At 37.4% G+C, this 27,309-nt stretch overlaps 2 protein-coding genes across 14 annotated transcripts in view; one reads left to right on the top strand and one right to left on the bottom strand.

Annotated features, from left to right (window-relative positions):
* micu3a (mitochondrial calcium uptake family, member 3a) overlaps positions 1–15,966 on the bottom strand; it is a 32,519-nt gene extending 16,553 nt beyond the window's left edge. For 3 of the 13 annotated variants that reach the window (XM_056256775.1, XM_056256776.1, XM_056256782.1), the window contains exons 1-8: positions 15,651–15,962; positions 14,458–14,605; positions 12,340–12,371; positions 12,094–12,172; positions 8,026–8,073; positions 6,580–6,662; positions 6,395–6,466; positions 2,444–2,485 (exon numbers count right to left, since the gene is read on the bottom strand). In XM_056256775.1, the coding sequence (XP_056112750.1) occupies positions 2,444–2,485; positions 6,395–6,466; positions 6,580–6,662; positions 8,026–8,073; positions 12,094–12,172; positions 12,340–12,371; positions 14,458–14,605; positions 15,651–15,956 (810 nt within the window). In that variant the 5' untranslated portion in view covers positions 15,957–15,962. Of the gene's footprint in view, positions 1–2,443; positions 2,486–6,394; positions 6,467–6,579; positions 6,663–8,025; positions 8,074–12,093; positions 12,173–12,339; positions 12,372–14,457; positions 14,606–15,650 lie in introns of all 13 variants that reach the window. The other 10 variants (XM_056256772.1, XM_056256771.1, XM_056256774.1 and 7 more) reach the window with 8 other exon arrangements.
* Positions 15,967–18,308: 2,342 nt separating this feature from the next.
* fgf20a (fibroblast growth factor 20a) lies at positions 18,309–20,448 on the top strand. Its single transcript, XM_056256755.1, has 3 exons — positions 18,309–19,368; positions 19,830–19,933; positions 20,140–20,448. The coding sequence occupies exons 1-3, from the start codon at positions 19,092–19,094 to the stop codon at positions 20,383–20,385; spliced, it is 627 nt and encodes a 208-aa protein (XP_056112730.1). The 5' UTR covers positions 18,309–19,091; the 3' UTR covers positions 20,386–20,448.
* Positions 20,449–27,309: the final 6,861 nt, after the last annotated feature.

Here is a 27,309-nt window from a genome sequence, read left to right as displayed (position 1 = left end):
GACACTTTACAATAAGGCTCATTAGTTAATGCATTAACTAACATGAACTAACAATGAGCAATACATTTGTTACAGCATTTATTAATCTTTGTTAATATTAGTTAATAAAAATACAGCTGTTCATTGTTTGTTCATGTTAGTTCAGAGAGCATTAACTAATGCTAATAACATAAATTTTAATAATGTATAAGTAAATATTATAATTCATATTAACTAAGATTAATAAATGCTGAAGAAGTAGTATTGTTCATTCTTAGTTCATGTTAACTAATGAACCTTATTGTAAAGTGTTACCAATTTGTTTTTTTTAGATAAATGCATGGACTAACTATGTTGTAAGCAAACATATTGATTTTGAACAGCTGAATAATTGACAATGACTGCATGCACACTTCACAACCTGGCAGTGTGTGCATTTTCAATAATTCAATGAATTATCCTCAGTTATTCTGTACAGATTTATTGAATACAGAGGCTGAGAGACTAAAAGTGACACATCGGGTTAAGGAAAACAGGAAATATATTTCTCTCATCAGTGCTGTGGAGCCACTTTAATGGACAATGCTGGTCTTTCACTCTGTCACTCTCTTTCTGTATGTGATTCACAGATATACTCAGTGGCTTTATCCAAACACCACATATCCAAAAAAAGGACCACCAGCTCAGGAAGGCTTTCATGGGAACTCTTGTATAGATGTTTGTGTTTGTACTTGAGTTGACCATGCGTTTGATTGTGAAAGTGGACGCATCTGTTTGTATGGGGACAAAATTGTCCACTAAAGTGAGTCGGAGACATTCAGGGATGTATTAAATAAGAAAATCTATTTAAAAATATTGTTTGTAATTTTTTGTTAAAAATAGCTTTTTGACATGTCCCCATTTATATTTTCATTTTTTTCAGAGTCAACAAATTTGATATTTCCAATATCGTTTCAGGAAAAAGTAAAAAATAGGCAGAAATAAGATTTTTAAATGATTTTGTATTAAACCGTAATAGTGTAGACTAGAGCTACAATACCTTTCAAATAAGTCTCTTATGCTCACCAAGGCTGCATTTATTTGATAAAAAATACAGTAAAAACAGTTACATTTGTGAAATATTATTAAAATAACTGCTATTTCAATATATTTTAAAATATAATTTATTCCTGTGAAGCTGAAATTTCAGCCGCCATTACTTCAGTCTTCAGTGTCACATGATCCTTTAGAAATTGCAATATGCTGAATTGGTGATTGAGTAATATTTCTTATCGGTCCCACTTTATATTAAGTGTCTTTAACTATTATTTACTAACATTTAAATTAATCATTTGATTCAATGCAGGTATTGTCTACATACATGTTTTTGCATTGTACTTGTATTTAAGAAATACCTAAAAGTAACTACAGCTGTAAATAATTTCAGTAATTGCATCGATAATTACACTCTCGACCCTTCCAATACCTCTTAATTGACCCTTAAACCTAACCATACCACTATGTCCCTAACCTTACCAATAGCAGCAAGTGTTTTGTAATACATTAACACAATAAGTAGGCTACTTTGTACTTATGTTTGATGTAAGTACATAGCAGTTAAAGACACCATTTACACTTTATTTTAAGGTGTAACAGTGTGATTATACATTTAAGTACTGTGTAATAATAATTAACTACATGTACTTACTATAAGGTTAGGATTAGGTTAGGTTTCAGGTTAGTTCCATATAATTAAGCACACAATGTATAGTAAGTAATATAGTAACTTCATGTAACATGTAACATACTGTAAAATAAAGTGTTACCAAGACACATAATATAAAGTATGACCTTATTATCAATGTTGAAAACAAAACAGCTGTGTTGCTTAAAATATTTGAGAAAACTGTTTTTTCATTTTATTTAACGAATGGAAATCTTTTAGAACAGCTTTTATCTTTTAGTTTTTATGTTATCTTTTAGTGTTTAAAATTTGGTCTTGAAAGAGTTGAGAAGAAAAATATTTGAGTTGATGTCCATTTTGATGTCCATTTAATCTCATTGCTGTCTAGGAGAAACAATCTCAACATCTCATTTGTGATCTTTCCTTTCTTTCGGTTGTCAGTGAGGGAGAGAGATGTAATTAAATGATTTAATGTAAGTGAATGTGAAAGACTCCAGAGCTGGCTCAATAGAAAACACATTTTACACCAACAACTCCACCCACTACTACCCAGACCTGTTCTTTATAGCCCACTGATGAAGTTTGTAACTGACACGTTGTGGTTGAAGAAAAAAAGAAAAAATCAATAAGAATGAAATTAGACTGATTGTGGCAAAACACCCACATGCTCTCTGACCTCTGAGGTCCACTCCCCCTCCCTCCTCATTTTCATTCTCTCATTCTCCCATCATTCCTTCCATGATTTCAAGATTCACACAGAGGTTATAGTTCACAGGTCAGAGGGCCGGGGGTGATACATACGCTGTTTACGGGGGCAACCTGATATCCATAGAGCTGCATACTCTACACAGAGATGAGAGGAGAGGTCACAGCATGCGGAAGAGGAGAGGAAGGAGAGAACCACATAAGAAGATATGGACAAAGACACAGGTTAAACATGCAAAAAGTAGAAAGTGGTTTAACTACAGGACAGTTGGCACACTTTCGCAAGCTTCCATGAGGGGATGAAATACGACTGGCTCCCTCTCAGACAGCCCTTGATAAACTGGACATGTGAATGAGATAAGAAGGGTTATGCACCCAATGCAGGCAAAACAAATACAGTCTAGAGGAAGTTTACAGAGGATGGCCAATTGTACTCTTTAGGATATATATGGGATTTTGAGCATCTCATATATAACAAGACTTGTACATTTTCTGAAGAAAATGTGAGCAGTGCTTGCCTCTGCAAAACTCGCCATCATGATACTAGGTTGTTGTCATTGGTTGTCAGGGCGTTGTTTTGCAGTTGCTAAGTTCTGAGTGCTAGGGTGTTGCTAAGAGGTGGCTTTATGACCCAAGTCAAAAGACCTCAAGATATGGCTCGGTTCCCTCGTTCAACGCACACCAATCAGATTTTTAACCCAATTTCTCATCTGGCAGTAAAATCAGAATTTGCATTTATTATTGGCTTTTTGTTATCGGCCTCAATTTTAATATCGGTGCATCCCTAGATATAACATAACTTTTCTTCGATAACCTGCACGATTTGAGGTATCAAATGTTAATGCTTTATGTGCTAAAGTTGAACACTTAAGCCTCGTTCACACCGCCAGCGGCACGCAGCTACAAAGCGACATGATTCCATTCATTTTCAATGGAGAGTTGGCGACTTTCGGCGACACAAGCGACAGTGACCGTTGGTGACAGAATGTAGGTGTGTCAAGCGATGGATGGGAGACACACGACAAGAGTTTTTAACTTTAAGCAAATGAGCAGCAAATTTTGCGAGCGACAAACAATAGGAGTGAAGACCGTCTCGAGTGCAGGCAAGACAGGACAGTTTCGGAGCGATTTCACTGATTTATATGACTGTAAACACATAATAAAATTGATGCGTGAAAAAGAAACTGTCGGCAGTCAGTGAGTTCATATTAGCCGCTTTTCCACCGTCGGGCCGAACGGTTCTTAGAATGGTACTGTAAGAAACGTTTCCGGTTGTGTTTCCACTTGAGCCTGGTACGGCACGGCACGATTACAAACCGTTCTCGGCCCGGAATTCTCAGCACGGTTGTCTAACCGGTAGAATCCCTAAAGTGACGTTGCAACTCAGGATTGGTCACTTTGTCTGTTGCCTGGCTACCCGTTTCTCTCTAGCATGCTATTTGAGAGATGTAAACTCAAATTAATAATACAATTAAAAGAAATATCTGATCATTCTTCATATCGCGGCCACTATTTACATCTCAATCGTCTTGCGTTACCAAGGCCACGACCGACGCTTTTGTATTACACTCCAAAGAGCGGCCGTTATCAGCCCCACAGTGGAAAATGAAACCGTAAGCGTACCCACTGGCCCGGATGAGAACCGTTCGGCTCGACGGTGGAAAAGCGGCTACTGATAGTATGTGTGTTAATTATATGATGCAGTGAGCAGTTTAACACTGCTGCAGTTTATATTACAGTTTACCATGAATTATGTTGATTAGTAGGGCCAAAATGTTTTATTATTTGTCAAATTCAAATGACGTTTTAATCATTTCTGACAGTATCATTGAGTTTAATTCGATGATTGAACGATCGTGAACCTGGTTAATGATTTAATGAACTGAGCACTGCTTAATATCACGACACTCTCCAACAGCAGTCTAATTCCTAGTCAAATTAGAATGATATCTTAGTTTTGTATATCATTTGTGATTGCATTTTCTAAAGATATGGCCAGACGTGCAGTCTACCAATAACATTAGAGCTACAGCATTAGGAACACCCACAAGCATCTTCACAGTACAGAGATAGCGTCATACAGCGACAAAGTTGCTGGCGGTGTGAACAAGGCTTTAAGGTTAGGGTTTTGCTCATATTGCTAACCCCAAGTACGAGCAAAACAAATACTGATGCAAACACCACTAATTACATGTTACAGTACCAGTATTTCACACCAAGTGCTTTCAAAGAGCGCTGAATTCAGTGAGTGTGAATGGATGTCACTCCTCCATTTATATCTTGTGCAGAACAGTATATAATTTAGTAATGATCTGTTGAAAGATTTTTACACAAAGTATATGATCCTTCACACAATAACACTATCTCTGATTAAGTTTTTCACAAATCAATTTTTATCCCACACAGTAATTTGACAAACAAGCATCTTAATTAGATTATAACAAAGCACAATGCTTATAAGCTCAAAGTTGTTGCCAAACAGCAATTCTATAGTGGTTATTTTTTACTTATACCTCCAACACTGAAACTGACATTTGAAACAAATTACAACACAAGTACATTTTTCACAGTAATGTTTTCTTCTTAGAAACTAATCAGAGCCTAAAGAAAATGACATCAGGACATGCACACTAATCAAAATAAGCCAAACTTCTTAATAATCTCAGTAAAATCAACATTTCTGACCTCAAGATTCTGAAAAAAGCGTATTTCCCAATGTTAGGTTTGATTTATGTGACATTAATCATTGCCTCCATTTGCAGCATTTAAAATGACATGTTTGCTCTTGATACTGGTAGCCAAGGCACAAAACATAAAACGTTGTATTGTGTCATGGCAAAATATCTATTTCCCTTTATACAGAAGAATAACTAAAGAGGCATCATTTTAAATAAGAATCCTCAGTAATGTGGAACAAAAGACAATGTGGTAAACAGAGAAAGACAGAGACTGTGTCCCAAGTCTTTGAACTTCTGTTGATCCAATAAAATCCTCTTGTTTGCATGGCTCTACAGAAACAGCTTAGAGATACTAGTAATCCCTCAAATTGATTTGATTTTGGATTAAACTGTTCTCCAATAATATGTCCCACTCATCGGTTTTAAAGAAGGGGGGCCATTTAGACAATACTGACCACTACTGATTTGCTACAATAAACTTAACTTTATATAGCCATATAACTCTACCTCTAAAAATACCTTTGCGAGAGAAAAGACAAAGGAAATGCAATATATGGAAGCTTGTTTCCGCCATGAGATAAATAAAAATTAAACAAACAGGGAAATTGTGACTTTTTATCGCACAATTGTTCGCAATTCAGACTATTTTTACGAGTTCATATCTCGCAAATCAGACTTTTCCTCAGAATTTTGCGATATAAACTCACAATTTAAAAAGGTAATTGCAACTTTTCCCCTCACAATTGCGAGTTTATACAATTGCGAGTTTATATCTTGCAATTCTGACTTTATTTCTCGCAGTTCCTCAGAATTGCGAGTTATAAACTATTCTGTGGTGGAAACAAGCTTACATACCAATAAGATACTGTCTACACCTCAGTAACTATTAGCATCTAAATATGCTGTTTATTATGAGAGCTTGTTTCCGCCACGGAATAAAAAATAAATAAAAAGATTGTGACTTTTTAATCACACAATTTAACTTTTTTTCTCACAATTGCGAGTTTACATCATGCAATACTGACTTTTTTCCTCACAATTCTAACTTCTTGTCTTAGAATTGTGATATATAAACTTGCAATTGTGAGTAATAAAGTCCAATTCTGAGGAATTGCAATTGCGTGTTATAAAGTAAGAAAGTCGTGATTACCTTTTTACTGCTTACTGCTATACAATTATTGTAAAGCATTTGTTTCTAGATAGATGACAAATGTATATAACTTTATCTAAGTAGTTTTTGATTTGTGCAAATGCGTAAAGGTTTCATTTTTATACAGGATTATAACTTTAAATTTACAATTTGGGATAACTGGAACTTAAGAATAGATTAAAATATTATTTACAAACATAAAACCTGATATCAACTTACCAGTTGAGCAGATTTTTCTGCATCTCCTTTTCTTCCTTTCTTCTCATTTTTCTTTCGGAAGATTTCTTGCAACTATTAAAAGAAATAGAGAAGGAATAAAGCAAATAAATAAAGTCGAATGATTAAATAACCAAGATGATTGTTTAAAAACAAACTTCTAAGGCCAGAATCTACAATCCACTCACCACAAGAAATTCCCGTTTATCCACCATCTGGTTACCGTCAGCGTCAAACATGTTAAAGGCAATCTTAAAGCCTGCATGAGGCTCTGAAGAATAGATGTGAAAAGAAGGTTGCCTTATTACAATATGCTATACCATGCATATAATTAAACAATACTATGTATAAATGTATTTACTCATTTAGCACTGCACATTTTGCAGAAAATCTGTTAAACCATTATTAAACATTTAACCACTATGGCTAGATCCGAGATCAGATTAGAGGTGAGGTCCACATTTGTAAGAACCTGTTATCACCCCAAGAACTTCCAATACACTTTTGCTTTCACCACTTTTCCTTTCATCACTCTCTTCAGGTGTTTTTCAACCCATCAAGAGCCACATGCCTCTTCCACTTTGTTATGTTGCCCAAGCAACAGCAGAGGAGGGAACACATGTTAGGCAGTTCATTTCTGTTTATACTGTGTGTCTCAGCTACTTTTAGACGCTAGCTTAGTCAGACAACTCTGTACGAATGGACAATCATAAATTAGATCTCAGTTATTTCTCCTAAACGGTACATGGAGAACAAATGAAGACTTTTGTTGAAGTCTTCTGCTTTTCAATTTTTTATCTCGAGGAAAATACCTGATTCACACACATGAATGTTTCATCTCAACAATGTAACAAACTGTGCTCAGATTTGCCAAGATACTAAAGTCTGAGCTATTAATTTGAACTGCAATATTTCCCGTCAAATGCACCCATCAGAAAACTACCTGGGCTATGCTATTCATTCATATAGTTATACTGCTATTCATTAATTGCAATGAAAAATTTGTCTAATTTGTTTCTAGATAGATGACAAATGTGTATGCAAATTTTTTTTTTTTTTTTTTTTTTTTTTTTTTACAACTTAATTTTTTGTTGTTGATTTCACTAGAATTTATAAGTGTTCCAACCGGGGTCCTGATTACGAACATTTTTAGGGAACTCAAATTCATTTTGTTAGTCAGACAAAATTCGACAACTGGTGACAAAACTGAGTCAACTTTACATATATATGTTTATGTATAGCCTACACACACATGAGAATGAGAAACTTATGACATTTCAATATATATATATAACTGAGAATATAGTCTTGTGAGCTTAGAAATAGCAATCTCTCTCAACCTCTCTACTCTGGCACAAAGTCTAAAACATTGATAAATGTGCAGTGAGCAAAATGTGGCTGTAGCGAAACTTTTTTGGGTGAGGGTGAGAGAGTCTGGGTGGGCCTTGTCTGAGTCTGAGCCACACTATAGACATAAAACATCCATGGACCAGAACGATCCTTGATTCATGTTTAAAATAGGATACATGCATAGTGTGCTGATTTCAAAAGAGAGAGGCACAGAAAACTAAAGCATGGGATAAGAATGAAAGGTTAAGAGGGAGAAAAGATGGAGAGATAGAGGTCATACTCACTTGTCAGAATGCAGAGCAGAAAGAGATACTCCGTGTAAGCGATGATGCCTGAAAAAGGATATCAAAGGGTCACATCCATTCTGCTAATGTACAGTAACACACTAACAACCTTCAAATGGCCACGTCTTCCCTTTTTATAATCTCTCCTTTTTCTTTTTACTCTTTGTCTAAACCGAAAACTCAGGAGGCGGCTCATCTGAAGCTTGGATTAAAATGTTTACTGAATTTTCAAAGCTAGGGGCCTCTAGAGATGGATGGAGTCGCATACCCTTTTCCCTTTTTCTCCTGCTCCAAAAAAAAAAAAAAAAAAAAAGGCAGGACAAGTAATCCCCTCTTTCATGATGATAACATCTAAAAAGGTGCCTCTCAGCTAAAGTGTCCATCTACATTTAGGCAACATTTGCCCCGCGTTTGGCCCACACACTGAAGCTGAAGACTTTGACACAGTGAGTGACCGGTTGTAGCGTTCAAAGGCTTCTGTTTGGATAAGGGTGTACTAGAGGCATCCGTCAGGACAAGGAGATGTGCCCCATTTAGACAGGGAACTGTCCCTGCTTTTGTTAGACTCGTGAGAAAAGTGGCAAAGTAGAGTACGAAGGACAGAGAGAGTGAGAGTCAAAAGAAAGGCAAAAAAGAGACAAAGCGAAGGTGGGCTGATGGAAAGATGGAAGTCCTGTAAAGGCACTGGGGGAGGGCAGAGAGAAGGGGATACGTTTTCCTACACCTCCACTGAAAGTGTTCCTCTCCACAGCTTCTGTGTGAAGGGGGACATGGAGACAGTAGCAGGCATACAGATAGTTCAGGGTGAGTGGACTGAGTGTTACGGGACACTGCCTGTGAGCCTTCGGGAGGAAAACCTGACACTGAAAATTCAACCCAACACCAGCAGTCTCACACACTCACTCACTCAAGCAATACAGAGGCTTTCAAAGTCCACTGAGCAAGCAACTTGGGCCAAAAGAGACAAGATTCGGGTATATTTACTTATTTGCCTTAGAAGGAACTGAACTTATTCCCTGATAAGCGTTCACTCTGCCAGCGCTCTCAAATCTTATTTGCACTCATGTTCAATTGAAACTTTGACATTTTAACATCTGGAATAGATGTTTTATGGAAAATAATACAGGGCTTTTAACGGCACAAAAAAGATTTTTCACAATTTTCATTTTAGGTGAACTACTCCTTTAAAATTCACTGTGGTTAGACCTGAAGACTCTGGGTCAAAGGTTATCATTGGGGATCTAAAACAGATTAATTGATGTCTAAAAGCTGCTTTAAACTAGTAAAACAAGGCTTTTAGCTGCAGACATTTTGTTAATGTTTATATGCTGCGTACATATGCAGTAAATCTTTGTTTTGGCGCAGGGCTCCTTAAATGAAGAGGCGCTGTTTTACATTCCATTCATTCCTGTTCAATACAGTCCCAATTTTAAGGATGGATTGTCTAGTGAGGTGTATTGACTTTAAATGCCAAATCTGATGTGTTTGTACGAGATGATACATACTTTTAAGGGTTTGCATACCGATCGTTCTCAAGAAAGGTCTGGTTCCTGATCTGGATGCATATCAGTAATGGAAAATATTTGCAGCATTTTTGTTATATAAAAAAAAACATGCACAAAAGTGCTATTTATACAGTCTGTATTAGTGGTTCTCAACCAGATTTTACATGGACCCAACAAAAAAAAAAAAACTTGAAATCAAATATTAATCACAGGTTTAACAGTAAGATGAGGATGTGTCACATAACCTGTTCATGTTGGTACATGTCTAATTTGGCTGGCCAAGTGAGAGAATTTTTGCAAACATTCTGTTTGATTTGGGAAAATAACAGGTATGGGATGCGTTTTGTCATTTTTTAAAAGGAAGATTTTCTATTTCTATTTATTTGCCATCATAACGCATGACTGCATGGTTAGTTTATTTTAAACACTACGTTTATTTTTAGAGTTTGCTTTTTTTTTTTTTTTTTACTATTTGCAGTTGTAAAGTAAATTCAAGCAAAATTAACATGTACTAATTTTTATAGAAAAAAAATACATTATTTTAAGGAAACAATCACACTCATAAATAAATTAATAAACAAATAAACCAATAAAAAAAACATATTTGCTGTTTTATTTTAAGGGGTAACAAAGTCATACTCATAAATAAATAAACTTAAACACATATGTATTACTCAAAATTAAACCAACTAACTAACTAACTAACAAATAAATAAACGAACAAACCAATAAATGAATAAATAAATAAATACATTTTGGAACCCAAACTGTATTTGCTAATGCATCATTTTAAGTAAACAACCATTCTCATAAATCAATCAATAGTGTTCTTAGTGTTCAATTCCTTGCTATAAGGATTTCTCAAAGTCATACTGAAGATTGTCCAGCAACTTTTGAACTTCCCATGCTTCCTTCAAGTTCTTCACTGTGACGTCCGCTGTGTTCGCTTTCTCTTAGAAACTGCTCCTTAGAGACCAGAGCACATTCACGGATCTCGTTAGCACAGCTTCCTCAATTAACTTCTGCAAGCTATCATTACCACAGCTTGAGATCAGATACCGAGTAAAGCTGAAGCTTCTGGCACACAGGCATCTTCTGGAAGCATGGCTCATCATCAGTGAAACCAAGATAAATGTACCACCGCCAATTTAAAGTGATGATTTCAAAAACTGCGATTACTACAAGGAAGAACAAAATTCAGAAGGTTTATTTTTAGAGTCCTGCTGGAGTGTAAGAGGGTGGAGTGGTTGTGCATGTGTGTGTGTGTGTGTGTGTGTGTGTATAATTATCACCACTGGGAATTAGCTGGAGGTATGAGCAAGTGCTGTTGAGTACGCCACAAGCAAATACTTTAATTGTGGCTGTGCTGCTGAAGAACTGCTCGCTCGTGCAGTTATTTCAACAATATTTATTTGTGTAATAATGCCATTCTGCACTCTGTTTTTATGTTTTATTCTTCGTTTTGGTCAGAAAGCATGTATTTTGCCTGGAGATTGTACGTTGCACTGGTCCCAGTGAGAGAATGAGAGGGAGGAAATGGAAACAGTGAGAGAGAGGGAGACGTAGAGAGTGAACAGAGCTATTTTTAGGAGTGCTCACAGGAAGTGAAAGCCTCAGGCCTAGGCTTAACTGGTGCTTGACTGGTACCTAATGAGAGAGAGCAAGAAAGAAAGAGAACGAGAGACGGGAATGGCGAGGACAATTCAGCATCACTCAGAAAATCTCTGAAAGACTGGATTTAACTTTATATTACCAGCCACAAAACTGAGAAACCGCCTTTTTAGCCCCGTTTCTGTCTATTAGGTGGTAATTTCAAGGTACATCGATACTGAGTACTGTATTCATATACCATGTTCTTTACATGGTATATGAGTAGATAGTTCGAAGAAGGTCATGACATCATGGTCAAAAACAAACAAGCAAAAAAAGCATGGTAATGCCATGGTACTTTAAAGAATAGAACTACTAAGAAAATCAAATGTGATTTCTTTTTTCAAGATCTACATAATATAATTATGCACTACCATTCAAAGGTTTGGGATCAGGAAGATATTTTTAAAGAAATTAATACTTATATTCGGCAAGGATGCATTACATTAATCAAAGTTGACAGTAATGACTGTGACAGTGTTAAAAAATATTTCTATTTCAAATAAAATGAGGTTCTTTTGAACTAATAAACAAAAAATCCTGAAAAGAATTTGTATAATGTTTTCCACAAAAATTTTAAGCAGCACAACTGTTTTCAAAATTGACAATAAGAAGAAATGTTTCTTGGGCAGAAAAGCAGCATATTAGAATGATTTCTGAAGGATCATGTGACACCGAATGGAATTATTGACCCCACACTTTAGAGCGGCAGTATATATTATGAGAGATAGAACGATGATTGATGAATTATTTCCATGTTTTGCACACACACACACACACACACACACACACACACACACACACACACACACACACACACACACACACACACACACACACACACACACGCTGCCTTGATATGACCCCAATAAAGTGTTTTAGTTCTATTAATGAGCTGAAATTCAAAACCCACCTCGTTCCCGAAAGTTCCGGAACAGCTTGGATGTTCCTTTCCAAACTGGTGGAGTGTCGGACAAGATCTTCTCCAGCTCCTTTAAAACATGACAAAACATACAGTGTAAAAAAAAACATCTCTGGACTGTACATTATTTGCATGCATAAATACACTATGAAATAAATATTATCGATAAATAATAAATAGGCTATCTAATTTAACTGAGCTATCATAGCATGCACTAGCAAGAGTTTTAAAACAGACCTGTTTGTTGAGGGACCTCCAAGGTTTTTTGACTAAGAAAAATGGACGACCAGAGACAGAGAGCAACAAAAAGAAACAGAAAGGCCTGTTAGATAAGATCAGCATAGGGGTCTCATGCCATTTAACAATCAGACAAAACAACGAGATGGTTCTCAGAGTAGCATTTTTCTGCTCAACAAATCCTGCAATAAAAGGTTTTCAAATTCCCACTTTTTTTTAGCAGAGTGAGGGGCAATTTACAGTTAGTCTACAGGAACAGAGCTGGGCTACACAGTCCTGTTCTCTCTCATAGCAACCAGCCCTATGGAGCTCTGCTGGAGGCTCAAGGTCAGTTCGTCCCTCAGGCTTTGCTTCATGTGCCAAGAGCATGCAGCATAATCTGACATAATGCAACTACTATCCTGATTGTGTCTTTATTTATGTATTATGAACATACGTTATTGTTGCAAACATAGAAACAAAACAACTACATTTACAAATGATACGTATCACATTAGAATCACACCTCCCTTCTGCTATTCATGCTCAACTATAGAGCTGCACGATTTGGGATAAATTGAGAATCACGATTTGTTTCATTACTGGATGAATCAGCCGTTTGCAATCAATGATTCAATGACAAATACATTTTCAACAGTCACTTGATACAAACCTTTTTTGAAGCGTCAAGTTACTTTCAAAAGGTGATTCTATATACTCTATTTGAGGACGCGTTTCCACAGTTATTACATCACAAATCTAGTAGCTTTTAATGTTTTTTTTTTTATTAAATGTAATACACATTTATTACTGTATATGTTGTTGTGTTATATGACCTTGGAAGTTAATGACAAAAAAAATTAACACGGGGAACTCTGGAAATGTGAAAAGGGTCCATATGGCTTATTGTAACAGAAATAATGATACTGTGTGGTTGAAAAGACTGTTTGAGAAGCTGTTTCATATCTAAACATGACAACGGCAGATTTGAATGTTCTTCTGTGATTGTACTTGTTGTCCAAAGGTTTAATAGACAGAGACAAATTGTTATCATTTAGGATTAGGAATAAGATCGCATGAGCGTTTGAATCAAAATCACAATCTTTTAATGATTAATCATGCAACTCTATGCTCAACCTTTGTCCGTCATGGAGCAAGAACAAACTATACACTTTTGCAGGTGTAGCATTAATGGATGTCATGCTCCTTTTATATAAGATTAACGCCTGGTGTGTCTACTGGAACATTATGACATTTATTGTATTTATTATATCAAGACATGCACCTCAAAGACAAAACAACAGTAGAGATCTAATCCAGCTAAGCACTTCTGTGGGTCTCTTCAATAGCTTTGATCCGGCCCATTAAGACCCACTAACTTTCATTACTAATGTCTATTAATTAGCATACTATTAGATTAAGGCACGACAACAAAACATTTAATTCACACTGCTGTCCTAATTATATTACGTGAACTTTGAAGTACTGGGGAAAAAGAAGCTAGTCATATTTTCCTCAAATAACAATATGATTGTTATTTTTTTAATCTCATTTAAATAAGTAAAACAGGGACATCTAAACATCTCTCTCTTCCTCATGTGCAAGTCACTTTGGATCAAAGTGTGCCTGCTAAATGAATAAATGTACAAACGAAATGATGCACATAATCAGACCTGAGTTAAGTCTACTTGGAACTAGCTACCTTAAATGGTTTGAGAAGAACACATTAGGTGAGTACAAGACCATCAAGTACTTCTTAAAAAAAGAATACAATTCTACTTTGAGGCAAATAAATACTGTTACCCGGTTTCACCTACAAGGCTAAAATGTATGCTTGAGCTGTCTTAACTGAAAGCAACTTGCACTGACATTTCTTATTTTTTTCTCAAGATGCACACCAGTAATGTTTTATCTAAGGCACATTTTTAACTAAGGCCTAATCCTGGTTTAATCTAAGCCCTATCTGTGAAACCAGGTCTATATGTTTAATTTTTTTGAAGGCAAACATTTTGCATGCTTTTTAAAGTAAGGCAAATTAAGCAGATTTTACAGTTAAGAGCTTTGCAATCTGTTGCTGTTCCTACAGACGTTTAAACGAAGCATAACTCTGAGTTTAGATGGAGCATATGTGTTACTCACTGCGGGGCTCACTCATGGTGACTGACTCGATGAAGTTCTGAGGAGTCATGTACAGCTGTCCCTCATACTCCACTGAGCTGAAGAGACGGAAGCGATGCTCATGAGACGACATGTACACGTCACCTTCGTCAAAATCAAACATCGGAGCCTGCAAGAAAAAAATGACAAGCAAAACACAAATTTGTTAACATCTTTATATATATATATATATATATATATATGACAGTTAATATATTTATAATGTTACAAAAGCTTTCTATTTAATACATTCTTTAATAAATTTAATAAATACAGTTAATAAATGCAATAAATGCTGTTCATTACCCTTTCTATTCATCAAAGATTCCTGAAAAAATTATCAACATTTGAAAAAAAGTATGAAGCAGCAAAACTGTTTTCAACATTGATCATTAAAATAATGTTACCTGATTACCAAATCAGCATATTATAATGATTTCTGAAGGATCATTTGACATTGAAGACTGGAGTAATGATGCTGAAAATTCAGCTTTGCCATCACAGGAATACATATATATATATATATATATACACACAAACAAACACAGGCACACACACTAAACTAAGTAAAATAAAGGTTGTCTTTACTGTGGTAACACACTCACACAAGGGATGAAAGAACTTGATATGCAACATTTCCAGCACAATCAAGAAAACATTTAGTTACTATGTGAAACAGTCAAACCAAAACATCTGGCAGCCCATGGAAACCAAATCTGACCGTCTGCCAAAGGTACAAAAATCCCCAAAATATGTTTATATGCACGTGCCAAAGAATTCTGTGCTTAGATATGACAGCTCAATTCTGATAGGGTACTGTTTGACAGGCCTCTATGATACAGCACAGGTTCATAGCTGTTTTAACCAACCGTAACGCTCGGATATGAGATCTGAAACAGTCACTTTTGTGCGCAGTCATTTCAGCACCATGACTGGGGAAAGCGCCCTTCTTCTGCTGCAGCATCACACAAATGCGCATTGTCATAGTCTTGAAGCATTATGAATGTTTGTTTGCGCAAGCAAAACAACTCACAAAACTCTACAGCACGAACATCCCATTCCCTGCCCCACAAGCAGTTGCATAGCATAGACTTGACAATTAAAAACCCTTGCCAGGAAAAAAACACTAATAGGAAGCAGTTACGTGGCACTGAGAACAGTGGGAACAGTCATACCTTCTCCTTTGCGGCTACAGCGGGTAGTGAAGGCAGCAGAGCCCGACAGCCCGTTCCGTTTTTCGGGGCTTTTCTCCCTCTGAATCCGCACATATCTGAATAATAATAATACAACACCGCTCCTCCGGCCGCAACACCCACAGCAACTGCTATTCCCCTACGTATGCATCGGCCATCCTTCACCGGAGAACGAAAAAGAACATTCCGTGGAGATGACGGCAAACTCCTAAATAAGCCTCCTAGTCTGCGCACAGCGGCCATTATTGTTGGTATGACAGAATTTGTGCAAGATTCTCGAATTCTCATTCATTCATCGCGAGATCATGTGCTGCTCCCTCACCGGGATCATCTAGAACAGAGCAGCCGCAAGTCCAATACATGGTCCAATATGACATTTGTGCTCTGGTCGTAAACGTAATAGCTAATGTAATATAAACTTATATAATGAAAATGTTATGTAATAAAAGGGTTCTCAACGCATATGTAAGTCTGATTAGGCTACTTGGACGTCTCAAATTCAGGCTTGAACCCCCCACAAGAAGTCTTACAAAAGGACTGGGTGTTCTTTTTACATATTGAAACGTTTCAAATAAAGTCAGAGTGAGCTAAACACATCGCCTGATGAGGTAACCATAGCAACTGCCGCGCTTTTCGTTTGGTAGGTCGACAAAACATAAGTAGCCAAGCAATTTTAGTTTTATTATATTATTATAGATTAACAAATTAACATCAAATAAACATCATATAAATTAATAACATAAAAATGAGTGTTTTGTTTAAACTTTAGTTTAGTGGCAATAGGGCGGCAAAAAATGTTTTTGGTTGCGCGAGACGAACCTCAACAGATAGGCTATAGGCCTATTGCAAAATGTACCTCAGTGACAGAAATTAATTTAAGAAGTCTACTGAATAATTCATACATTGTAGCCTACACTACCAACATCTAGAAAATCCCTTATTTAGACTTTCAATCTTCTCATATTCAGACAATTTTAAGATCTATTCGCACATAGTTCTACTTATGCAAATCAAAGTGTTGACACTTCACTGTACAGGCATTGAAGTCAAATGTGCGCACATTGCACATCTGTAGTAGCCTAGGTCTACAAAGCAGAGGTCTGCAATCGGAACCCGACGCGAGTGATTAACGGGACAAGTGTTGAATTGCTGAGCGCGGATGCGGGAGGGTGCGCGACTGCGCGGAATGCGAGAGAAATTAATGACTCGTGGCTCCCGCAAAATATAATTATCTACAGCACGCAGAAGTCTGTCACTCGATAACCTATCTGAACCGTCGTGTGTGGAAATTGGAAAAAAGAAAAAAGAAGCATATACCAGAACGAGGCAGAGTCTAACCGGACCGGGACTGAATCCACGTAGGCTACACCAATTCCTACGGGCTTTTGCGGGCGGGAACGGGACAAAAAGCGAAAGTTTCGGGTGAAACATATTTTAAAAGATATTTTTGGCGGGAGCGGCATTGAAAAACCCATTCTGCGCAGACATGTAGCCTAACTCAAAGGTCTCGAGATGAGCTTTTATAAAAAATGCCAAACTCCTATGACGTGTTTTTGGTTTACCCATGCAGCAAACTGTCAATGTCACCACGAAATCTGGCACATAACTGACATCTCTATTGCAAGTGATCGATCCATTTCGGCTGTGGATTGATCCTGTTCTAGCTGACCACATTGATTTTGGTTTAAGGTATTTTTGGAGATCATAAATACTAATGAGCTAAGGGGAACGACGTGGGAGAACGTGTCCCTTGAGAGAACCGTTGATAAATCACCTACTGTGGACGTGATCTATTCTCCTGAGAGATAGCAAAGAAGGGGTATGGCACTTAAATGTTTCAATGATTCTGATTAGTGTGCATATATATATATATTTATATTTATGTGTGTGTGTGTGTGTATATATATATGCCTATATAGCATATTACTATAGGCCTATCCCTACCCTACATATTATTAGAGTAGGCTATAATAGTAGGCTATATTATAATATTAGCCTATATAGCTACTATATGCTATTACTATTATTATTATAGCCGGTTGCCTTTATTAATGTTATATTGTATAATAAACCACGACTTAAAATATAATACATTGACTTATAAACTGACTTTGGTGGGTCTCCGGAGAACTTGTAAGAGCAGTTGATTGCGCGCGCATCTTGTTTTAAATGAACAAGGCAACACCAGGTCCATTCCTAAGTAATCTTTCATGTAATATCTACTTTGAGGCATGTTTTTAGCTGTTGGGCTGGAAAATTTCTATATCAATCACTCATAGTATCAACGATTTGCCATCAAACAGTTCGTTTCCTTTGTGTTAATGACCCTTCTTTTGTGCGTAATGAATCTTTGATCTTTGATATCTTTGATACTTCATCTCAACTCATGTTATTCTGGAACTGTTCAAAGGCACGTTGACATCAGTCAGAGTTGACAGTGCAGTGATGGCGTGCGCACAGATGTGCAGGTTGTTTTGACTTTTCCTTCTTTATTATTTTAAAGGCAGTTACATGCATATTTTATAGGTCATATCAATTTACACCTGGCTATCGATTAAGCGTAAGTTTAAACCCAAGTATAATAGCATAAACCAAGTCGCAAATCAAGAACAAGAGACTTTTTGGCATCAACTACTACTAACGCAACGCACACACATATAACTACACACCTTGAAGTCTTGTCTCTCTCTCCCTCTCCCTCTCGTTCTATCTCGAGCACCGCCCCCTTTCTTTTCCTTTTTCCTCCTTGGCTTCCACCTGCTTCACACTAGAGATTCGCCAGAGCGCGTCAGTGCGCGTAAACCCCGGGGAACGGAACGGATCGGTACACAGTGCGCATCCCTCTTCACTATCCAGCTGCACTTTTCTTTTCCTCGTCGCAAAGATTTGCGCACTGATCGCCACAATGTTGCTTTCTGCACTTTTATCATAATCCATCAATGGATTAAACGCGTGGATGCAGATGAAACCGATCATCAAAGAAGACAGAAGAAGAGGATCAAACGATCAAGGAGTTATGTTTCAAACAGTCATCTATAAAGGGATCCATTAGCATATGTCAAGAGGGCATTTACATAAGGGCCATATTTAGGCTGGTGTTTCAGTACAGAGCCAGTCACATCCAGAGAGCACAAGAGGAGAGAAGCCGCATAAGCTTGTGTGCTGGAGTGCGTAAGAGAGAGTATTGGATACACAGGGGACCGGAGCAAAGGGGAGTAGCCTGGAAGGTCGAGAGAGCATGTGCTAAACCGAGAGGGAGAGAGCAAGAGAGAGAGAGAGAGAGAGAGAGAGAAAGAGAGAGAGAGAGAATCGGATGTAAACACGCATTGACTGTCAAAGCCGCAAGCAGTGACTGCGCAAAACACTAGGGAAAGAGAAACCACAGGGGCTCTCCTCACGGCAACTTTTCTTCGACTGTCGGTGATGGGTGCAGTCGGTGAGCTGGTGGGCAGCTTCTCTCACGGCTTGGAGAGCTTTGCGCACGGGTCTCATTTCGTCCTCACGCCCCCCGGGGACTCCGGTGCTCTGGTGAACGAGCACTTCGTCTCCGCCGAGCGCCTGTCACGCAGCACTTCACCGGACCTGACGCATCTGAAAGGGATCCTCCGTCGGCGGCAGCTTTACTGCAGGACCGGCTTCCACCTCGAGATATTACAGGACGGTTCAGTGCAAGGCACGAGAAAAGACCACAGCAGATTTGGTAAGTGTTATTTATTGCTGTTTCATTAATATATTCAATGCTACAAATATAGCCTATAATAATAACAACAATCATGCAACACTGTATTTTTAGACTGTGCATTTTACGTATTTGGGTATAGAAATTGACCAGGACTGATAATGATTATTTTAATGGTTAAAATTCTGATAATTGCTATTTAAAAAAAAAATGCATCATGATTATTGCTGACTGTTGGTCAATCTCTACCTATGTAACTGCACTCTACTGTAATGCAAAATGTGATGATATTATTATGACAAGGGTGGTTATTATTATTTTCATGGTCATACTGTTTTCGAATAATGTTCATTATAATATAGCAAAACACAGTGATTAAGCGCGAAAGACGTCACGAATTAAGTATAGGGCAGATTGATGCCACTATTGCAGGTGCTTGTCCTGCTGTCTCAACTGAGAACTAACAGCTGCTTTTCTCACAGGTATATTGGAATTCATTAGCCTCGCTGTGGGGATGGTGAGCATCCGTGGTGTGGATAGCGGATTGTATCTGGGAATGAACAGCAAGGGTGAACTGTACGGATCTGTAAGTATAGCATAAATATAGTGCGTTTCTGTTACTGCTACTGTGTTGAGTAATGCAACAATTCATTTCATTCATAGCCTGCCCGTGCTAAATTGAGAGTGTGATTTATGGTGCAATTTCAAATAGCCTTTGGACACAGTTTATCCTTCTGTTTGAACTTATTATGCAGTGTGGTTAACCCTTGCTTTCCCCTCTCTTTCTCTTAGGAAAAGCTGACAGCGGAGTGTGTGTTCAGGGAGCAGTTTGAGGAGAACTGGTACAACACATACTCTTCTAACCTGTATCGGCACGGCGAACGAGGATCCCATTATTACGTAGCCCTCAACAAAGACGGAACGTCTCGGGATGGAGCCCGCTCTCGAAGGCACCAGCGCTTCACGCATTTCTTGCCACGGCCTGTGGATCCAGAGCGCGTTCCTGAGCTCTACAAGGAGATACTAGGTCACAGTTGAAACCACTGAACCTCAAATTCAAACCCCAAAAAAACACCTGCATGCTCTTTATCCCCCCCAGACAGACCTGTCTCAGGAGAAAGCAGTGCAGACGGTGGGGGGGAAAGAGGCCCTCTTCTGTGGCCAAGGTTGGAGCAATAGCAGGAGATGGAAAGCCCTCGATTGCAGTGGCAGGAACCAAATGTCTAGACTCTGGATAGTTCCTGAAGAACAGAACACTGCTTTGGATCCATTCACCTGCTATATGTAGGGATTTTGGATTAAAAGAGGGCAAATTATCACTGGTGGACCTCGTGCCAGAGAATAATGGACATTTACTACTACTGAAGATTCTACAAGGCTTCTGAAGGAATTCTGCGAAATGCTTTTCATAGAGATTTCATACTCTTCCAAACACTGGCATGGACAAGCAGGAGACAAACTCCTCCAAACATTTCTCTTTAGGTCCTTTAATTTATGTTTTTTCAAGATATTTATTTTATATATTTATTTATTTTGAAAGTATATTTTTACAAGAATATATGCAAGATGTAACAGGAGGTCACAAGAGCTTTATTTTCTACCGCTATAGAGACACGACTTCTAGAGATAGAACTACTGAGGAAAGTATTTTCTTATGAGTTGTTAATTTTCGGTTATATGTGGTCCACCATGGTGTCCCCCGTTTTTTTTGTTTTTTTTTGTATCTCTCATGTCATTAAACCAGATCCTTAAGAGCCTGAGAATGTTCCAGAATTCACTGGGGAATTAAAACAGTTCAAATGATTGCATTTTGTTGTGTCCGTCTTTTCAGTAGAAACATAAGGTCACCTGTCAGAGGTGAATGGTTATTGAATTTCTATTTGGAGAAAGGAAAAAAAAAAAAACAAGGTCGACTTTTAGGGAAACGTAAGCAGGGACAGCATGTGTCTGTCTGATTTTCATCGATCCTGTTGGGTGAAATGAAATCAAATAAGCTTTTAATCGCTTAAAAGCCTAAATGTTTATGCTAAACATACACATGCATGTAAGTCATGATAATACGATTTGCAAAAAAAAAAAATGCTTCAGGATCTTTCCATTTCACTAAATTCCCTGCGTTCCTCTGTTAAAAAGGCAGTACAATGCTAACATTAAAACACAATGACCTACAAACAATTTCCCCTCCCCTTCTCTTCCTACGGCAACCTTCTCAAGTGACACCTTGGGCTGCCCTCTACAAAGTGGCCTTTTCTTTCGCTAAGTGTCTTTTGAAAGCCATGCACTAGGATAAAAAAAAAAAAGCTGTTGTAGAACGCAGGATTGTGGGATATACATTTACTGAGCCAGTGCAGGTGGAAGTTTTCTTAGGAAGCATGAGGTCATTTCAAGACAGACACAGTCACGTGCGGTCTGAAAAACCACAATTACTGGCTGGCAAGTGCTTTGTGTTTTTCTCATCTCTTATTGCTTTCTGTTTGATGCTTTTCACTTCCTATCCCCCCTTACGGTTGTGATTCATGAGCTTTGATGACATTCGATGAGCTGGCTGCCTGTCAATCTGGCTGTCTGTGACAGTGAGGCGACTGTATGTGTGTTTAAGGAAGGAAATTATCCTTTTTAATTAATGTAAAGGGAGAGGCACACACGCGTTTCCAAAATAACACTGGTATGAGGGTTCTCGGTCACACTACAGAGAAATAGGGGAGATGGTGAGTGTTGTAACACTTTTTTTGCACATTTAAATGCAACAAATCTATTACACATCTAAATTGTGTAAAAAAGTGTCAAATACAAGCACATTAGTGTCACTAAACAGGGTCAGCGGGAATGCTAAAATTATGTCCATTTCATTTTAAATATTTGAATGCAAAACAGTGGATATTTAGAACTTATTTTAATTCAAACAGCATATAGAAAAAAAATACCTTACCGTAAAAATGGGCTCGGTATGATTTTTTTAAAAAAGAGAAGAAATGTTTCTTGAGCAATAAATCAGCATATTCGAATGATTTCTGAAGGATTGACTCTGAAGACTGGAAATTGTGTTTGTTACAATTAAATTGTAATAATATTTCACAATATTGCTGTTTTTACTGTATTTTTTACTTGCATTTATCAAATAAATGCAGCCTTGGTATGAGCATAAGATACTTCTTTTACTAACCCTAAACTTTTGAATGGCAGTGTATATAAAAAAAAAAAAGCTAAAATGCAACAGTATTAAATGTGGCACATGTAGCCTATTATCTTTATGGATCTATTATAAGTACAATATAAAGTAATGTTCCAACCCATCCTATCTGCTCAGTCAGGATATTTCATGTTTGTATAACATGTATGAAATCATAAGTTAACGTGGATGTTATATAGCTATCAAAATCTGCTGATTCAAATGACACTAGTGCTATTACTAACATCTAGTAACATGATCTCAAATCAAATTGTAAATCAAATGTGATTTTTTTTTTTTTTACAGTACACTGGAAAAAAATGATATGATGGTGAATAAATCATTACAGAATTAAAACTATCCCTTTATAGGTAAAAAAATTACAGGTTACCATGTTTTACAGTGTACCTCAACATTGTTTTCTAAACGTTGAGTAGCAGAAGACAGATAGAGAAATAAAAGGCGAGATTTTGTCCTGTGTAAAAGTTCACAGCAGAACTTTACAGCTTACATAACTGACATTATGTAGGGTAGGAGTGTCTGAACTGTGCATCTTTTCCCCTTTTTGGGGGGGGTTGGAGGGTGGGATGATACGTCTATTTGTGTGCGTAGGCATATCAGCAAGCTCTGTAAGTTGTGTGATCTCCAAATCTCTGTGATGATGAGCCAGGGGTTCTCCTAACTGAGAGTCAGTCAGCCTGCCCTGCACATAACACACACACACACACACGGGTTTTCCCCAAAGCAGAAACATTGCTACAGCTAAGGATGTGGTGAGGCTGATGTGGCCAGATCGACAGATCTCATTTTCATTATTTCTCACCTCAGAGAGAGAGAGAGAGTCTATGTAGTCACATATCTCTGTGTGTATGCGTGTGTGTACACCTTTACCTTTGACTTGCCGCATGAACACCTGTGCAGTTTTTACCTGAGCCACAAAGACATGCAGGTGAAAGATCACTCACTTCAACACCTGTCTTAGAACAACACATGTGTTGTAACTGTCCCGACACACATACACACTCAGACATTATATATATACACACACATGCCACTGATGATGAGAATGAGAGAAGTGTCAGATTTTGGATGTTTGAGGGAATTGTTGTTCTGCTTGGTCCTTTACTTGTAAATAGAAATGGAAATGGGAATAGAGAACTTTTTTTTTTTTTTTTTTTTTTTTATAAATAGCGAACATTTCTTGGTCTGCTTAACTTCTGAGCTATAATAATGTCTTCTGACACCGTACAGATTAAAGAGAGAAAGTGAAAAATTTTAACTAATGAGTGTGTTCCTCTTTCTGCCACCACGTTTGTAGATGTTTGAGGTTGACACACTCATTATAAGTAGAGTTATGTTCAATGTTAACATAATCACTGTTTGTGCCTTTATAAGATGGAATTAGCTGAACCACTAATTCACCTAGTGTACACACACACACACACACACACACACACACACACACACACACACACACACACACACACACACACACACACACACACACACACACACACACACACACACACACACACACGCGCGTTGAATTTCTATGTTTTATGGGTACTTTCCATAGCTTCTTATACTGTACGAACTGTAACTGTATATTATATCCCCTAACCCTTAAACTACCCATCACATAAAACTTTATGTATTTTTAACATTTAAAAAAAAAAACATCATGACTTAGAAGCCATTTACCTTACGGTGACCAAAAAATGTTTTCAAGGATTTCGGATATTCTGTCCCCATGCATTTTGCTGTTCTTTTTAGCACACACTTTACATCTATTTCAATGATTACACCCCTTCTTAAAACGCAGTACATATTTAATATACTTTGATTCAGCTATATTAATGATTAGTAATTTTCTAAACAAAAAAATACCTCAAGAAAGCGTGAAGATAAATTCAAAATATTTAGTGGAAGTTGGCTGTGACAGTGCCAGGTTTTAGCATGATGGATGAGGAAGACTAAGTCTGTGCTCCCCATCCTGAACTTCTCTTTAAGCTTAGGAGGAGAGAGAGAGAGAGAGAGAGAGAGAGAGAGAGAGAGAGAGAGAGAGAGAGAGAGAGAGAGAGAGAGGACAGATTGAGTGCTGCCTCAGGGTTCAGTTTGATTGACAGCACGCTCCAGAAGACGATCCTCTAATTTGCATGTCTTATTGAGAACCTGCCTTGTGTCAATGCAGTAAGATTTGGCCTACAGTTCACTCTTCCATTCTTAATGAGATAAAACGCTTCAGCTGAGGAGGAGGAAAAAGGAAGTGCCAAGAAGAATGTAAAGTGTACCATTCTACTGCCGTCTACATGTTTGTTTTAAATGGACAATTCATCAAAAAATGAAAACTCAGTCATCATTTATTCACCTTCATAGTTTCAAATCTTTTTTCTTCCATAGAACACAAATAAAGATAATGTACATATTTAAATATGGCATGGCAACACGCATTGGACCAGTTTAGACGTGAAAATATCACACACAAAGGCAAATATGTTATAAAAGAGGGGAAGAGTTCAGTCTGTACCACACAAAGTTATTGTATGTTTCAGAAGACTACCTGCATGCAGTGTGGTTATTTATTTATTCTTAAACTAAAACTACATTCTCTTTGGATACATGAAATGTCCATGACCGTATGAATAAATATTTTGGAATACATTTATCTTTAAGGCAAAAATATTAAAATATGAAATATGATTATTTTTGTTGAGAAAATTACTTATCATTCATTAAAAATCTAAATCTAAGTGGTGTAATCACTAAAATAGATATAATGAGTAGAAAATAGATTAAAAAGAACATTAAATAATTTTTATTAAAAATAAAGCTGAAATGAAATACAATGTTAGATGACCCCCCCCCCCCCCCCACACACACACACACACACACACACACACACACACAAACAAATATTAGAAATGTTGCCTTGCAACTCACTGTAATAAAATAAGTCTAAGTAGCATTTAACTGAAATAAAACCAAATAAAATCTAAACAAAACTACTTAAAATTAAACAAAAAGACTAAACATATATAAATGAGTGAAATATAAAAATATATACATATAAAATAAATACTACAATAGCAGTATATAAACAATAGAACACTGCTTGTGAGTGGCACTTTGCATTTTGTCAGTTTTAGAGCTCATCAGCACTAGACACCATTGGAAAAGAACAGCGTCAACATTTTGCTAAACTTCTTCTTTTGTGTTTCATGGAGGAATGGAAGTTATTTAATTTAGGAAAGACTTGAGGATGAGTACATGAGGACAGCATTTTTATTTTGGGCACACTAACCAAAATAAACAACCTCTGTTCTTTTTTTTATATATTCTGTTGTGTCCCCCTGTTCACAGTAAACAACCTGAAATATTGAAGCTCTCACAAAGCAGAATAAACAGTCTCAAAAGAAGTGTCCTGAGGCACCTGGGACACACACACACACACACACACACACACACACACACACACAGTGAAAGTAATTAGTTAGAGTGGAGGGGGACTGAAGAATATTGAACTCATCTCTCTCTCTCTGTCTTTCTCCCACTCTCTCTCTCTCTCTCTCTCTCTCTCTCTCTCTCTCTCTCTCTCTCTCTCTCTCTCTCTCTCTCTCTCTCTCTCTCTCTCTCTCTCTCTCTCTCTCTCTCTCTCTCTCTCTCTCTCTCTCTCTCTCTCTCTCTCTCTCTCTCTCTCTCTCTCTCTCTCTCTCTCTCTCTCTCTCTCTCTCTCTCTCTCTCTCTCTCTCACATACACACACAAACACACTACTGAGTGATGACTTGTAAGGATATATTGATTGCAGACAGTACACTTTCACTGCTGCACAGATTTCAGAGCTGCTGCAGTGTGTCTCTAATATGGATATGTGTTTGTTTATATTGCATGAGTTGAGCATGTTTCCCCTTGGGGTTCAATTAAGTAAGTCTATGCATATCATAAATGTTTTAAAACATATGACTGAGTATGGTTTCCCTTTAACAGTGTGCTTCTGCGTTTTGTGCATAAACATCCTTTAAATGTCCATTTCGTTGTGTGTTTGTGACAGTTCTAGGCAAACTCAAACATGCAGACAAACTGCTATGTGACTATCTTGCTTTGATTCCGTGTAACGATTTGAACTAAATGAGAATCTCGTCTTCTCTCTCCTTTCAATTATCGGATCAATGCTCAGCCCCTGCACACACACATAAACATGCATTTACCCATTGGAAAGAAAAATAACAAATGGGATTGTTTTAACATCTCAGGGGTTTCTTCTAGACCCAAATGAGATTAAATGGAGAGCAAATTGAGACTTTTGCTTTGGTCTCCACAGATTTTTCTCCTGGAAAGGACTCTCTTTGTCTATACTCAACAGTTTCAGAAAATCAAATGTCACATTGCTGTTTTTTAAGCGTCTCGCACAATGAGCGCCATGTTTTTTTTTTAAAGGTACACTATGTAACTTTTGGCCCTCTAGTGGTTAAAAAACAAAACAAGTGACGAACCTGGCTTGGCCATGCTTATTGTTCAATGTCTACTCTTCAGTGGCGTTGTCAATAACCTGAAAGGTGAGTTTTTTTGTTTATTTTAACATCCTGATCATATGTGCATTGTGAGTATTTGCAGCGCGTTTCTGTATTTGGTTGAAAAAAGAAAAAAGTTACATAGTGCACCTTTAAGATGGTGTGTCAAATTGAAAGTAGTTTATCTTTGAAAAAGGCTTTGGTAGATCCCTCCAGAACCCTAGGCAAATGTTCAATAATATGTTTTTACACACTACAGTTCAAAAGTTTGAGGGCCGTATACG

Source organism: Rhinichthys klamathensis, unplaced genomic scaffold (assembly GCF_029890125.1).
Source record: "Rhinichthys klamathensis goyatoka isolate OS25496 unplaced genomic scaffold, OSU_Roscu_1.1 h1tg000133l_1, whole genome shotgun sequence".
Taxonomy (NCBI): Eukaryota; Metazoa; Chordata; class Actinopteri; order Cypriniformes; family Leuciscidae; genus Rhinichthys; species Rhinichthys klamathensis.
This window is presented reverse-complemented; position numbering and strand designations above follow the sequence as displayed.